The sequence below is a fragment of the Echinops telfairi genome, unplaced genomic scaffold (genome assembly GCF_000313985.2).
Source record: "Echinops telfairi isolate 266 unplaced genomic scaffold, ASM31398v2 ScPeMD7_3533;HRSCAF=4204_0, whole genome shotgun sequence".
NCBI classification, from domain to species: Eukaryota; Metazoa; Chordata; class Mammalia; order Afrosoricida; family Tenrecidae; genus Echinops; species Echinops telfairi.
Window position 1 is genome coordinate 8,249,723 of NW_022107431.1, and position 15,098 is coordinate 8,264,820.

General features: G+C 39.3%; 1 protein-coding gene across 1 annotated transcript in view; it reads right to left on the reverse strand.

The window, feature by feature from the left end:
- The window catches only part of LOC101656775 (WT1 associated protein), a 29,489-nt gene extending 14,751 nt beyond the window's left edge, over positions 1 to 14,738 (reverse strand). Inside the window, exons 1-5 of the mRNA XM_004701923.2 lie at positions 14,627 to 14,738; positions 7,665 to 7,701; positions 5,120 to 5,175; positions 4,228 to 4,286; positions 2,990 to 3,117 (exon numbers count right to left, since the gene is read on the reverse strand). Of these exons, the coding sequence (XP_004701980.1) occupies positions 2,990 to 3,117; positions 4,228 to 4,286; positions 5,120 to 5,175; positions 7,665 to 7,694 (273 nt within the window). The 5' untranslated portion in view covers positions 7,695 to 7,701; positions 14,627 to 14,738. The remainder of the gene's footprint in view (positions 1 to 2,989; positions 3,118 to 4,227; positions 4,287 to 5,119; positions 5,176 to 7,664; positions 7,702 to 14,626) is intronic.
- Between the last annotated feature and the right edge of the window lie 360 nt (positions 14,739 to 15,098).

Here is a 15,098-nt window from a genome sequence, read left to right on the forward strand (position 1 = left end):
TGTACAAATGCGCTTTACACAATTGATGTGTGTATGGATTGCGATAACAGTTGTATGAGCCCCTAATAAAATGTTTAAAAAAAACCAAAAACGTATCTGTCTAGTAAAGGACTTATACTCAAGGTACACAAAGATCCTCAAGACACAACAATGAGAAAGCAACCCAATTATAAAAGACAAAAGACTGAACTGAATCCTTATCTTAAGAAGATTTGCAGATAAAAGCAGACACAGTGGAGAATGTTCAACATCATATTATTAAGGAATTGAAAATCAAACACACCTATTAAGATGGGTCCAATCTCAAGCAACAGACAAAACCTAATGTGGGGAAGGATGTGGGACAACAGGAATTCATTGCTGGTGGGAATGTTAAAGAGTATAGTCACTTTGGAAGATAGTCTGTTAGATTCTTATAAAGTTAAACCTCACTCTCTGCCATCGTGGGTTTTTGAGGCTGTAAATGTTTACAGGAGCAGGAAGTCTCATCTTTCTTTGAGGCTGTAAATGTTTACAGGAGCAGGAAGTCTCATCTTTCTCCCAGAGTGTGGATGGGCTTGAGTAACTAACCTTGTGGTTAGCAGCCCAAGGTGTAAACTTGCTACTGCCACCAGGTCTAAATATAGATACGATCCAGTAATTACAATCCTAGGTAGTCACTCAATAAAGTAAAAAATACAACCACATGAAAATCTGCAAAAGAATGTTCATAGATACTTTATTCTTAACTTCCCAAACCTGATAGTAATCAAGATATTCTTCAACAAGCAAGTAGATAAACTGTTGCCCATCAACACAATGTAGTACTATTTAGCAATAAAAAGCAATGAGCCATTAAGCCATAAAAAGGAGAAACCTTAAATACATGCTACTAAGTAAGTAGAAGCAACCTGCCTGAGAAATTATATACTCTGATTCCAACAACATAAATATTATGTCTGGGAAAAGGTGTAACTACAAAGACAAAAGAAAACTGGTTTAGCTAGGGATGGGGAGGAAGCGGGGAGTGGCAGGAAAAGTGAATGTGTAGAGCATAGGGCATTTCTAAGGCAGCAAAATTATTCTGAAGGATACCTAAATGGACACCTCACAAATTGATTTGACATCACGATTCTGTCAAAACTCAAAAGAGGATTGCACAACATAGACTAAACCTTAATGTAAACTATGGACATTAGCTGGGGTTAATAATGTTATCAATATAGTTGCATCAATTGTAACAAATCCTCACCACACAAGGTAGGAACAATAGAAATTGTGTATGAAGAGGGAGAAAGTACATGGGAACTTGGGCATACAGGGACTTGCTGTACTTTCTATGCAGCTTTTCTAGGAACCTATAACTGCTCTGAAAAAAGAAGCCTATTTAGAAAGGAAGGGGGGATTCATACACAAGCACCACTGTACCAGCAGAGGCAGAAGCACTGATGAGCAGCAACAGCACATAGCAAAGACTGACAGTAGCCACCAGGCACAAGGAGAGAGACTGGACCAGCTACTCTCTCAAAGCTTTCAGAAAGGAAAAGAGTATGCTCAATATGCTAAACTCAGAACTGAGTACTGTAAAGACCCTGATATTGTGGTGCTGTGTGATGGCAGCCTTATGAAACTACAATGCTCCATATGGTGAAGGCTGGTGATAGTCCTGGTGGTGTAGAGGCTGCACATTGGGCTAACCTCAAGGTCAGCAATTTAAAACCACTAGCTGCTCTGAGGGAGAAAAACGAGACTTCTGCTCCTATAAAGAGCTATAGTCTCAGAAATCCACCGGGGCAATTCTGCCACATTCTCTAGGGTCATTATTAGTCTGAATCAACTCAATGGCAGAGAGAAAAAAAAGTCAGGACACCTAAGGTAGTACGTCAAGATCAGAAACCACCAGGAAGAGAGAATGAATTCAAGAGATTGATTCTGAGGTTATCAGATCAATGGCGCCCATCCACTGAGCAAGTGTTTAACATCATGAAGGTAAACCCCAAGTATGGTTATCCTTTGCATGAAGGAGCACCTAGCACAGAGTCATACAGTGAGGCCCAAACCTTTGGAATGAAACCAATGGTAGATCTAGGATCCTGAGCATCAACACAAGGAGGAAGGGAAGAAAAGGTTGTGAGCCTAAATGTATGAAAAGTAATACCAATTACATTTAGACATAGAAATTAAAGAGAGGGAAAAAATGGAGGAACATAAAAAAGAAAAAAAATTATCATTTTTGCAAGACTGCTAGGGACTGAGTATCTAGGCCTCCTCAAAAAAGGGTCAACAGTGGGATGGCTGGTAGACAAATTGAGTTGTCTCACACACTGTAATTGTCTTCAGTGACCAGAATAAAGCCTTACATACTAAAGGATTTTCATCCATTTTGAATGGAGACTAGATGGCACAAGAGTTAAAGACGTTTTCAGATTTAAAGATTAGATACAATAGCAATAAAGCGGCCTCTAACGTGGGGGAGTATAATTGTCATACACATACTAAATAATGAATGGCTAAGACTGCCAAAGACAGCACAGAGTTTAAGTTCAACCACAACCAGATGATCAAGCATGTATGCCACCAGCACTCAGTTTGGAGACATGGCAGACATTACAAATGGAAGCCATAACAAAACAACACAGAAGTGCCAGCTTTTAGGAAATACCATATTATGCACAGAGGGTCAAGTGATTAGCAGAAGAGAAATTAATCAGATGGCTTGACCGGACAGAAGGAAAACAGTAGTAAGGTGCAAGTGCCAAATGAAGCAACAAATTAATATAAGATTGCTAGGCAAAAGCAAGGACATTTAACAGACTAATTTAAAATTTTAACATCCAAATGATGAGGTGTTGTTTACCAAAATGCCACGTTTAGTACACTTACAGCTCAAAATACCTTAACAAAATATGGATTTACATTTTGTATAAGCAAATTAAATGAAGAACACGTAGTAATGTGGTTTGAAAGCCATTTTCTTCAACCAAAGACTTATGAAATGTGAAATACTTACAGTACACTCTTGCATCTCTTGTTCCTTGGTTGCTAGTCTCATTACAAGGATGTTTTCCCTTCGGGCAGACTCTTGCTGTTGCTGCTTTAGTTTTTCTTCAGATTCCCTTAAGCCAGTTACATCATTAGCTGATATAAAGGAGAGAAAAAATCCACAATATTATAAAATTAATTTCTAGATCAAGTTGAGCTAAACAAAAACTTTAAGTTCTGGCTGCCTCTGTTAAGGATAATAAAAAACTCCATCACCAAGTCTTCAGTTTCTATCCCAACAAATTTTATCCTTTTGAAAGATGTTCCTACTCACAACAACTCCTTTAGGAGGCAAGAGTATTACACTGCTCCACAATATCCCAATACGCGACTGAATTAGGTTTTTGCAGTTTGTAGAACCTGATCTACATGTTTATGCTATAAATCCTCCACAAAGTTTCATTTAGTGTATATACTTTAACCTACTCGATATAAAAATGCTGATAGCTGCATGACCAATTACTCCAAGCCTTCTTAAGTCTTTATTACTTAAACAGATTATAATGCGGTTTCACATCTATTGACACTCTGGAGCGTGAAGAGCTCTGGTGTGTAGTCATTCTGTGTTGGGCTGAGATGTGCACGGTCTGCAATTCAAAACAAGTAGCAGCTCCTCAGGAGACTGCTTTCTACACCAGGCACACTTGTCTCAGAAACCACAGGGGGTCACGATGTGCTTCAGCATTGATTCCAGGGCAGTGAGTAAACTTTTAGGACCTGGAAAAGGTTACTCGTTTCTATACTAACAAAGAGCATGGTATCTAGTTTAGCAAAATGTGACAGACTGATTTGAAATGATAAACTGTAGGTATTTTACCATACCTAGAAAACCGGCAAAAATATACCATACATTTATTACTGTTTCTTTCTACATATCTCCCTTGTGGACTCAGTTCAAATTTCTCTATAGAAGGGCTTAGAGATAGGCCAATTTTTCAGATCAATGTTCTCAGCACCCTGTACACAACTCCACCCAAGCAGTTTACTTGCATCAATTCCTTATTACGTGTCACTCCACCCCCCCACCCTCCCCAATAACCCCTCCAGAGAGCGGGTCTCATTTAAATAGTTGTTTCCCAGTGCCACAGAGTGTCTGGTCATAATTTCCAAATAAAATGCTTAAATAAAAACTACATATGCTCAAAGTACTAATAGTCTAAAAGCTCATTCACAATCCTTAGGAAACTAAAACGCAGATAAACTTACAGTTAAGATCTGTGTACTTGCCCTCCAAAGCTTGCACATATGCTTCATACTGTTTCCATCTAGCACAAAAATGAATGCAATCATTGTTAGTTAAAATTCCTTCTATTACCTATGGTAGGAGGGGGGAGGGAGGAAACAAACAAACAAACCTATAGTAGAAAGCGACATCTACGCACTTACTACCGAGAATTCCATGCATTGATTTTTATGGTCTCTCTTGACTCTAAGATAATTATTATAAATCTATTTAACCAATAGAAATTAGTTGCTTCACGATTCCTTCTAGGCACTACATGTGCTCCTCTACTTGGGTCAGACCACAAGGCTTGGTCACTTATGTATCATTGAGTACAACTCAGTGTAAACCCAGGAATACAGAAGTAGAATCAAACTTACTGCTTAAAAGCCAACCAAACAAAAAACCCACTGTAAGATATGCTGGCCACCTAAAGCAAAATCTTGATTATCATAAACCAATGATCACCTGAGGAGGAGCCCTGGTGATGCTGTAGTTTAAGTAGGAGGCTGCCAACAAGAAGTTCAAACCCACCAGCCTCTCCATGGGACAGAGGTGAGGCAGTCTGTAGATTTATAACCTCTGAAATCCTACAGGCTAATTCTGCCCTGTCCTAATATGGCAGTGGCTGGGCGAGGATGAGGTTTTAGAAATAGCAGAGCAGATATCATTGCTGTATCTCCCCAGTTTATAAAAAACAAAAACAAAAAAACTCTCCTCTACTTTTAGCTGGTTGAACTTATTAGCTCTTCAAAATTCAAAGTTCAATGATCTCACAAAAGTTGCCTGGAACTTACTTTATTTAAATCTAAAAGTTATATTCAAAATACCATTCTTTATAAAACTACTTTAATATTTTTGATGGGAATATTTTACCTTAGAATTAATTCATCTCGTGCCATAACCTTGAAATCTGTTTCACTCAGTCGAACCTATATAAAGAGGAAAATTAAAACATAGAATGCTCTTCCTAAAAAATGTCAAATACTAAAATACTAATATTTAAGCACCACAGGGCTTCATGAAGACCAATCATTGCTTCCCCTTTTTACTGTAGTGAAACTACATATGCTGTAATGTCTGCCAACATAACCGTCACACGCACAAATTCACATTTTGCCTTTCCCTTCACCTGTCGTTGCACATCCGGTTACTACTACCTGTTGGAAGCAGGTAGTAACAGGTTTGTTTGAGCTCCTCCCATCATATCTACAGGGTAAAAATCCAGGTTTGGGGTTGATGGATCATATGGTAATTCTATGTTCAACTGTTGAGGCACCACCACCACCACCACAAGGGCTGCACCATTTCACACTCCCACTAGAAAGACACAGGTTTCTTCCATCATCCCTTAAGCAGAGCATGCTTATGAAACCTCTTAGAAGACAAAGGGCAATTCTTATTAAATAGGAAAGGCCTGGAACATTAGACTGCCCCCCCACCCCCCCCAACCATTATCTGAAACCTGATATAATGCTAGCATTCAGAGACAAAGCTCAAAGCCCTGTCAGCTTGAGACCAAGCAGTCCCCAGAGGAGGAGCCTAGCAACACCTCGAAGAGTGTGAGCCTGCTCTTATTCAAGTGACTATTAAGTTACTATACAACACACATGTGCTTTGGGTCTCTTTGGGAAAGTGAAAATCCTCTTCAGATTCCATTCAGTTAGTAACAACAAACACAAACATAGGTCTTTTGTAAAAACAAAGTGACATAAAGTGAACTTTTTTGGGGGGGAGGAGACACACCTCGCAGATTATGAATACATGCAACAACTTGAATAAACCAAACTTCAAGGAAATTATGTTCAGTGAAAAATGCCTTCTTTTTCAAAAGGATACACATTCTATGATTTCATGTATACAATTTTCACAAAATAACCATCGTAGAGATAACGATAAAGAAGCTGCCAAGGGTTAGGGGTAGGGCAGGGCAGAGTTGGATGGCTTTGGAGAAGTACCACTAAGGAGGCTTGTGGGGACAGCTCAGCCAAGCATCCTGATTGCGATGGTCACACAGCTCGCTGGGAGAAATCCGATTGTTGGGGCTGCAGTGTGTGCCTGCGCCCTACCACTTTCAAGGATGTGACCTTCCAGAAGCACAGCACCAGGCTTGTCTTCTCAGACACTGCTGGGTGGGCAAACAATAACAAACCCTGACGGTCGTTACCCATCAGAGCGACCTGGGCTCCTGGCATTTTAATTTGAATTCTGGATTGTACCAATTTCAATTTCCTGATTTAGACACTGTGACTCAGATGTGTGATAATTAAGTGTTAACACTGGTACAGTACATAACACTGCCAGTGAATCTTTAACTATTTCAAAGTGAAGTCTTAAAAAATGGTTGCAGTATTCTAGGTAGCACAAACTGCTTTGAAATTTGAGGGGGCTTTAAAAAGTTTGTGAAAAACTGAAAATAACAGATAATGGAATTTTTCCATGAACTTTGTGAAGCCCCCTCATATTAAATATTTTTCCCTAAACCAAGTGAAGTGTATAAAAATGAGAGACTTTTTAACTTCAGTATGAATTTAAAGCTTTATTAGATTGTCTGGAAGGAAATTTAAATTTTTACCCTTATAAGAATATTTCAAACTGTAACAGTAATCCATTAAGTGTTATTATAAAGTAGAAAGTATTTTACAGAATATATTAAAAGACTAACAGAAGTACACACCCATCCTCAGAATACTAAAGTGTAATTCTTTATTCATTGCATGGAAATTCTGATTCTAATAAAAATTTCCACAGCACTCATCTAAATGGTTCATATCTAAGCATTCACTGTTTTGTGTGTCTGGTTTTGGTTCATGAACACATCTGCTCGCAAAGACATATACTAGTGACTAAATCAAATTACGTAGGGATTTGGGGCGGGGGAGGGGGGGGCGTGTCAGGTTAAGGGATGTTAGATTAGAAAACAAAACAGCACAAAACACAGACCCTATAGATCCCAACTGTCCAGTCCTTTCATGGATGGGTCACCAGGTGCTGGGGGTGAGCTCTATGGCAGCTAAATGCAGCAAGGTAAGTAAGTCACCCTGATCTTTTCTTAAAAACAAGTGGTTTTAAATTATAAGCAGAGAGATTTAAATTGGAGGTGGGGTGGGAAATTAATTTGTAGGAACCAATGCAGTACTCTCATTGGCATATTTCATAAATATGCAGTTTGGGTTATTTGCATAATAAAGGCTAAGAGTACACCATGAGCATATCTTTATAACAGAAATCTTCCAAAAGCTGAGAATATTCTACAAATACATGGCACACAAGATACTTTATGTAGTACACTGTAAACATAAAATGCTATTATTGTGCAAAAGGCAAGAATTGAATAATAAACAAAGATAATCCCATTAATTCTAGAACAACATTTCAAAAAAAAGAAAAAGCAAGATTAACTGTTGGGGAAAAAGTATACCTTTTTGGGAAGAGGTTCTTCGTTGGTCATCTTGAAGCTTTAAAAAAAAAGTAGAAGAGGGTTAATTCTTTCAGTTAAAGCAGAACAAAAAATACTGTTTTTTTTTCTTCAAGCAATTTCATTAAGGAACTAAGTTATGGTTAAGTCACTAGAGTCTTTTGCTTCAACAAATTTTTAATTGTAGAATCACTTTAGATTTTCCCAGAAAATTGTCAAGCTAGTATTAAGAGTTCCCATGTGTCCCAGTTCAATTTCCCGCTAGTTACCAGCTGCCATCACGACAGTCATTAGGCCTTCTGATGCTGTCATATTTTTTACACATTAACGTTAGTTTTGAGGATAACAGGATAAGAAAAATATAATTTTTCAATATAGTCTTACCACTACCCTCATGAAAGACAAATGTTAAGCAGAGGGACCCTGGTCTGTTCTATAGTCTAGCCAGTGACTTCAGAGAGTGAGGAGCTGGAAAGGTGACATAAGGGCAGCCCCAGGGGCTAAGTCTGTCCTTTTCCAGGATCATGACAATTCGGTACCGCCCAGTGGCCGATCCTGTGCGCCATTACAGCTGAATGACAAGACCCTCCAATACAGAATTCCAGACCACAGACTAGTCTGACCCTGTAGCTTTTTCACCAGAGCTCTGGTGGTCCAGTGTTGAAAGGCTCGGCTGCTAAGCAAAAGGTCAGCTGTTGCGAATCCACCAGCTGTCCCCATGGCCACCCTTGGAAGCCTTGTAAGATCTACCCTGGCCAGCAAGGGCCAGATGAACCAGAATTCCAATAAACTGTGATGAGTTCTGCTTTGGCTATAGAGTCTTCAAGAGATTTATTGTTTTTAATTACTTAACTGTATTGGAAAGACATATTAATGAATTCTAGTGGAGTTTCCATTTAGTAGGGATACACACCATTTTACATAATGAATGCTGATAGTGGTTACAATACCTTAAGCAACAAATTCATAAACAAAAAGTTTTAAAAGGTGAAAGTGCTGTAAATAAACATTCCTTGCAAACTATTTAATGTACTAGTTTTTTTTTTAAGTATGCAATAGAAGATGCAGCTAACCTGACAAAAAAAGATACAAAGATTCTATGAATACTAAAACCATTAAATCATAATTTTGGGTACTAGCACGTTTTAAAAAAGCATAGGAATTACACTCTAAAAACGTTTTGCAAATTAAGAAATTAGTTCAGATATTTGTGCTACTTCCCAATATTCAAATTTAAGATGGTGATTAACACTAAATAGTCCAAAAAAAAATTAACAGTTCATTTAGAGCAGTGGTTCTCAACCTTCCTAATGCCACAGCCCTTCAATACCGGTTCATGTGGTGGTGACCCCCCCAACCATAGAATTGTTTTTGTTGCTACTTTATAACTGTAATTTTGCTACTGTTATGAATCGGGTAACCCCTGTGAATCATTCAATGCCCCCAAAGGGGTCGTGACCCACAGGTTGAGAACCGCTAGTTTAGAGGCAGTGAAAAAGCCCACTGGCGGCTACAATGGGCTCAAGCATAGGAATGATTGTGAGGATGGTGCAGGACCAGGTCAGTGTTTCCTTCTGTTGTGCCCCGTATCAGAACTGATTTAAAAGCCCCTAACAACAGTTTTTTTTTTAAAAGTTATTTCTAGACATCATTTCTAATAACAAATTTGTAAATGCTACCTTATTCTTTTCCAGTTTATATTACTTACTCACGATTACAATGTTAAAACTATACAAATCTGACAAGATTTTTTAGTATGAAAATGAACATTCTAAAGTGATTTATTTTTTTTTTTCATTTTATTGGGGGCTCATACAACTCTTATAATAATCCATACATACATACATCCATTGTGTCAAGCACATTTGTATATTTGTTGCCCTCATCGTTCTCAAAACATTTGCTTTCTACTTGAGCCCTTGGAATCAGTTCATTTTTTCCCTCCCTACCCCCTCCCTCATGAACCTTTGATAATTTATAAATTATTACTATTTTGTCATATCTTACACTGTCCGACATCTCCCTTCACCCACTTTTCTGTTGTCCATCCCCCAGGGAGGAGGTTATACGTAGATCCTTGTAATCGATTTCTTGCTGAATATTTGAAATGCCTCAGAAGTGGCCCTTCAATGAAGATTTCCTCCCCTTACTATTCGGGTCCATGCATATACCTCATTGGTCATGTTAGACTTGCATATGTTCTTTTGCACATGTATGATCGCTCAGTAAAAAAAAATGTTTTTAAATAATAATAATAATAAATAAAAAAAATCACTCAGAGTACATGATAGTTAAGATAGATGAACCTCAGTCACACTGACAGGACTAAGAGTTCCCTGAGGGTCCAGGAAGTGTGCAGGGTCGGGTGGGATGGATGGGGAGGGGAGTGCGGGAGAGTTGATAGCATTGATGATTGTATAGTCCCACCTGATGAGAACGAGAAACAGAACTGTATGGGAAGGGAAGGGATATATTGGAATGAGCATGACACGTCAATAAAAATATTACTCAACTCCCCCCAGGAGGACAAACAGAAATCTGAGTGAAAGGAGACAGCTAACAGTGTAAGACATGAAAATAATAATAATTTAAAATTTATCAGGAGTTCACAAGGGTGGGAGGGTGAATGAGGGAGGAAAAAAAGAGAAGCTGGTACCAAGGGCTCAAACAGAAATAAAATGTTTTAAAATGATGGAAACAGTATGTACAAGTGTGCTTCATACAACTGATGTATGGATTATTATAAGAGCTGTAAAAGCCCCCAATAAAATGACTCAAAAAAAAAAAAAAAGAAAAAGAAAAGAGGCCCTTCATATCACATACAAAGCGGTATTCTCGCCAGACTGTCATTAAATTCTGGTGTTCACTTTATTGGAGAATTCATAATCTTTAGACCAAAAAAAGAAATAGATCCCACATTTCTGGCTCAATTCTCAGTAATAATTTCATTACTGGCTACAGCAAACAAATCTGATATCAGCTGTTTCTGAGCTGATCCCACTGAAATTCTTCAACATCTATGAAAATCATAAGGCTATGATTTAAAAGCTGTGTACTTTTCTATAGTTCCCCCCTTTGAATTGGTTTCTGCTACTTATCTCCCTTGTTGCCCAATTTATAATCTCTGTTGGAGTTGTGCTATCTTCAAAAACAAAGCCAACCTAGCCTGAGTTAAATTCTGACGGGCCATCTATGTTTCAGAGGAGAACTGTGCTCTAAAGGATTCTCAATGGCTTGAGATTTGGGGCAAGCAGATCGCCAGCCCTTTCTTCTGAGAAGCCTCAGAGTGGCTTCAAACTGCCAACTTTCTGGTCAGGAGAGAGCATTTAACCATTTGTGCCAAGCAAGGAGTCATTGCTTATCTCCACATTTCTATGGTCTAGTCACAGCATGACACTAAACTTGTGAAATAAGGATGCACAAATAAACCTCAGTTACTAGAAAAATCATAGTGAGTTAATAATTCAATCTACTAGCTTTTCCCCAGTACCAATTAAGAGTATCATACTGTTACAGACTATTTTCACAATAGGGATTGAACAGGTGCGATAGCATAGTTCTATGACTGACAACTTGAAAACAATTGCCAAAGCTAGGTGTTCTGTTATCTAGTCAGTGTGTATTCTAGTTATGCAGTATACAGACTTAAGTATCAAGAGTGTTATTCAACAGATTAAATTCTGATTTACAATCTTTAGTACACGTGCCCCAAATCAGACACTTTCCTCCAGGTTTGCTTATTCATTCTTTTCTTCAAAGAAGTAGAAAACCAGATTCTTACTCTGCTCAAGTAAAAATAACTGCAATGTTAGTAGCAATAAATAAGATGCCAACCTATTGTTAATGGCCACTGAAGGGAATTCCAAGTGCCCTGGTGTTCTAGAAGAGAGTGGCAAACCTTGAAAACAGGTGGCAGAATCTCAAAGGTCCAGCTTCCCCATCTCCAAAAGGCCCACCACCACCACCGTCCACATTTATTGGGCCATTGTAGAAGATAAACATTTTTAGTCTACAGCAAGATGACTGGCACGAAAGTTTCCTTTCCACCAAACAAACACTATCACTACTTCTTCAAAAACCCTAGAGGACGGTCACAGATCGACAGTAACAATCATACTGTTTTGCCTTTGTTTCTAAGCTGCCCCCCCCCACCCCCGTAGAATTCTGGGTGATCTCCAATTTTCAGATTCTAAATAAATTATTTTAATGTCTCACAAAGGCATATGGGCTCTCTTTCTCTTTAACATTTTTAATGTTGGATAGATTTTCATGACATGTGCTGAGAGGATGTCCCATTATTTTCTCCCCTGCTGCCAATTGTGAATGGCATTATTTTCTTAGTAACAATTTCTAACTGTGGCATGGAAGTCAGGAATACAGGGTTTTTTCCATCACAGGTCAGCCAGCGCTGTCATTCCACATGCTACAGGACTGTAATTGAGGCTTCTGAAAACTCATGGGAAAACTCCATAATCTTTTAATCCCACTTTCCCACAAACTTTGTGAAGCCCTCTGGTATGATTTGGGAAACTGAGCATTATCATGCAAATAATATCAGAATTAATCTTCCTTGAGACTCCATGGTGTTATAATAGTTAAAATGCAGCCTGGCAAAGGCAAATGAGAACAGGCAGGAATTTTAAAGTAACTACAATATTCAACCATTTATCTAAATAGACCCTAATTCTTTATTTTTACTTTCAAGCTACACGAAAGTGGTAAGACCTTTATTTTTCCTCAAAGCATGTTTTGATTTTTTAAATTTTAGCACAACTAATCAAGAATAATAAACAGAGAAAGACAACAAATATTCCAGGTGCAGTTAGGCTTCACCTTGTAACAAAGTATTTTCATATCAAAAGAACAGAATAACTGAAATTAATTGAGCCTAAAATGTACTTTGAGTTGAACTCCAAATCTCAAAGGGAAATGAAGTATATATAATTAAGTCTCACAATATTTCAAAATCAATAACCTCCATTTTTTATTAAAAATGATAGTGGTAAGTGATCAGCTCAGGTTAAAACAGCTATTACTTAACAGATTAGGGGGATGCTTAATGGGGACAGTTCAACACTGTATTGAGCATGTGTCACTGTGCAGAACATGTCAAGACTGCTGAATTGGCAAATGCTTTGTTACCTATATACAAGACTTAGAATTCAAAACCTAGTAATAAAATAATACTGAAGATGATAACCCTCCTACTCCACTTATCCCCAATAATGATTTAAGTTTAGCTAGCTAAAGTAGAAAATGCAAAAGAATAGAAAAAATTCAAACCAGCTAGTTTGTCTACCTGTAAGCAGGGTATAGATAAATGGTGAAAATGTTTTAAAATTATATAAGAATTTTAGTTATTTAATATATGTCAACTTTGGAATGTCCAAACCACCACCTACTCTTATTATTATTAAAATATCACTTTATTGGGGGCTCTTACAACTCTTATTACAATCCTTGCATCAATTTTATCAGGCATATTTGTATATATGTTGCCATCGTTCTTTCTAGACATTCACTTTCTATCTCCCCCCCCCACACACCTACTCTTGATGCCTTTTGAGAAACAGTAGATGATGGGGAGAGTCCAGCTTTGTGTGGCCAAGTGCAGAGCATCGCAGGACCCAAGACCTCTCTGGTTCCTAGGATATGATCCAGAGTTAAGGTACCTGAGCTGGCTCTGAACAGAAAGGCAGGCCCTTACCCAGGCAACGTCAGTAAAAGAGGGATGAAGCTGGCTGAAGCAAAACACACAAGAACAGAAGAAACCCACCCATGCTCTGCACTAGCCTTAGCACAACAGAAAAATGCACTAGTTCAGAAGACCATCCTTTCCTAGAGCTTCATGTGGTCTTGAGCGAGTCATTTCCCCAGATGGGCTACTTTCCAAATCAGCAAAGAATCAGATACAGGTTTTTTGTGCCACACAGAGTGGTATAAATTTTAAACGCTTCCAATGACATAACAATGCTATATAAATAAGGGAATTAAAGTGATGAACTAAAATAAACATACAGGAATGCTAAATAAAGTGACAGGTACAATAGGTTTTGCTTTGCTAAAAAATCTTCCAACAAATTTTAAGGTGTTCCCATAGATGTATAAAAATATCTAAGCAGTATTTAAGATAATTCTATACCATATAGCTCTACCAGTGGTTCTCAACCTGTGGGTCCTGACCCCTTGGGGGAAGTGTCAAATGACTCTCACAAGGGTCGCCCAATTCATAACAGTAGCAAAATTACAGTTATGAAGTAGCAACAAAAATAATTTTATGGTTGGGGGTGTCACAACATGAGGAACTGTATTAAAGGGTCATGGCATTAGGAAGGTTGACAACCACTGATTAATACAAATCAGTTAAGAGAAAGTTTTGCCAGCTGTAATCATGCACTACAGAAGCACGTGTTACAACTGTCATCTCCAATATCAAGAAGCTATGGTAGGTTTTCTACTAAAGTACTACAGGATTCTATAAACTAGAAGAGGATAGGAGAAATCAGCAGTGCCTGGGGCACTAGAGCCAGCGCCATCGATTTGGACTCACAACGGCCCAATAAAGGGTTTCCAGAGGTTGTAAATCTTTCCGGGAGCAGCCAGCCTCGTCTTTCTCCCGGCGATGGCAGGTGGGTTCAAACAGCCGCCGTCCTAGCCGCAGGCAGCCCAATGCTTAGCAGCTATGGCCCGGACGCTATTGTTACTTCCATCTTTTAGGGCTTATCCCCTTCCTCCTCCGGCGAAAAGTAGGCGCAACTACCGATCTGCTTCAGATAAGGCAAGATTTAGATGCTCTCGAAAAACACTTCACCCAAACCAAACTCACTTGCCATCGAGTCGACTCCCACGGCTAGCGACCCTAAAACAAATCGGGGCTTTGAGCCACTTTGTCGGCAAGCCACTTCCCCCAACTTAACTAATCAGGTGCCCAGAACATCAGGGCGCAACGAAAGCAATGTTCGCACCTAGTGTTTTCCTGGGGCGACAGACCGGTGACTTCCACAGCAATTGCAATACTACATTCGGAGTGATGAAAATCTGCAGGGTAACAGGCGTAACCACCTCCCAGATGCCCGTGGAAGTATCTCCGGACCTCGGGCACAAGAACCGTGGTTGGGCTTCCCGTTTGTAATCACAGCCGATTCAATTGTTTAACCTAGTTCCCCCTGGGGTCAAGCATGCCGCCGACTTCCTTCTTCAACTTGGCCTTTCCTGCTACGTACCACCCCCGGAGCCTTCGGAGAACATTTAGGAAGAGTCTTGCAGGAATCCCAGGTGAGCCTGAAAACCTCGAAATGGTGCCATCAACAACTGCTACCATGCGCAGAGGCTAGCCCCTCCTCCTTCAGAGGGGGGCCCGCGGGAGGGGTACCTGCAGTCTCAGCCCACCGCGCCAGGCCCCGGCCAACAAACGGAAGCTGCCCGCCTCCCCAGCGG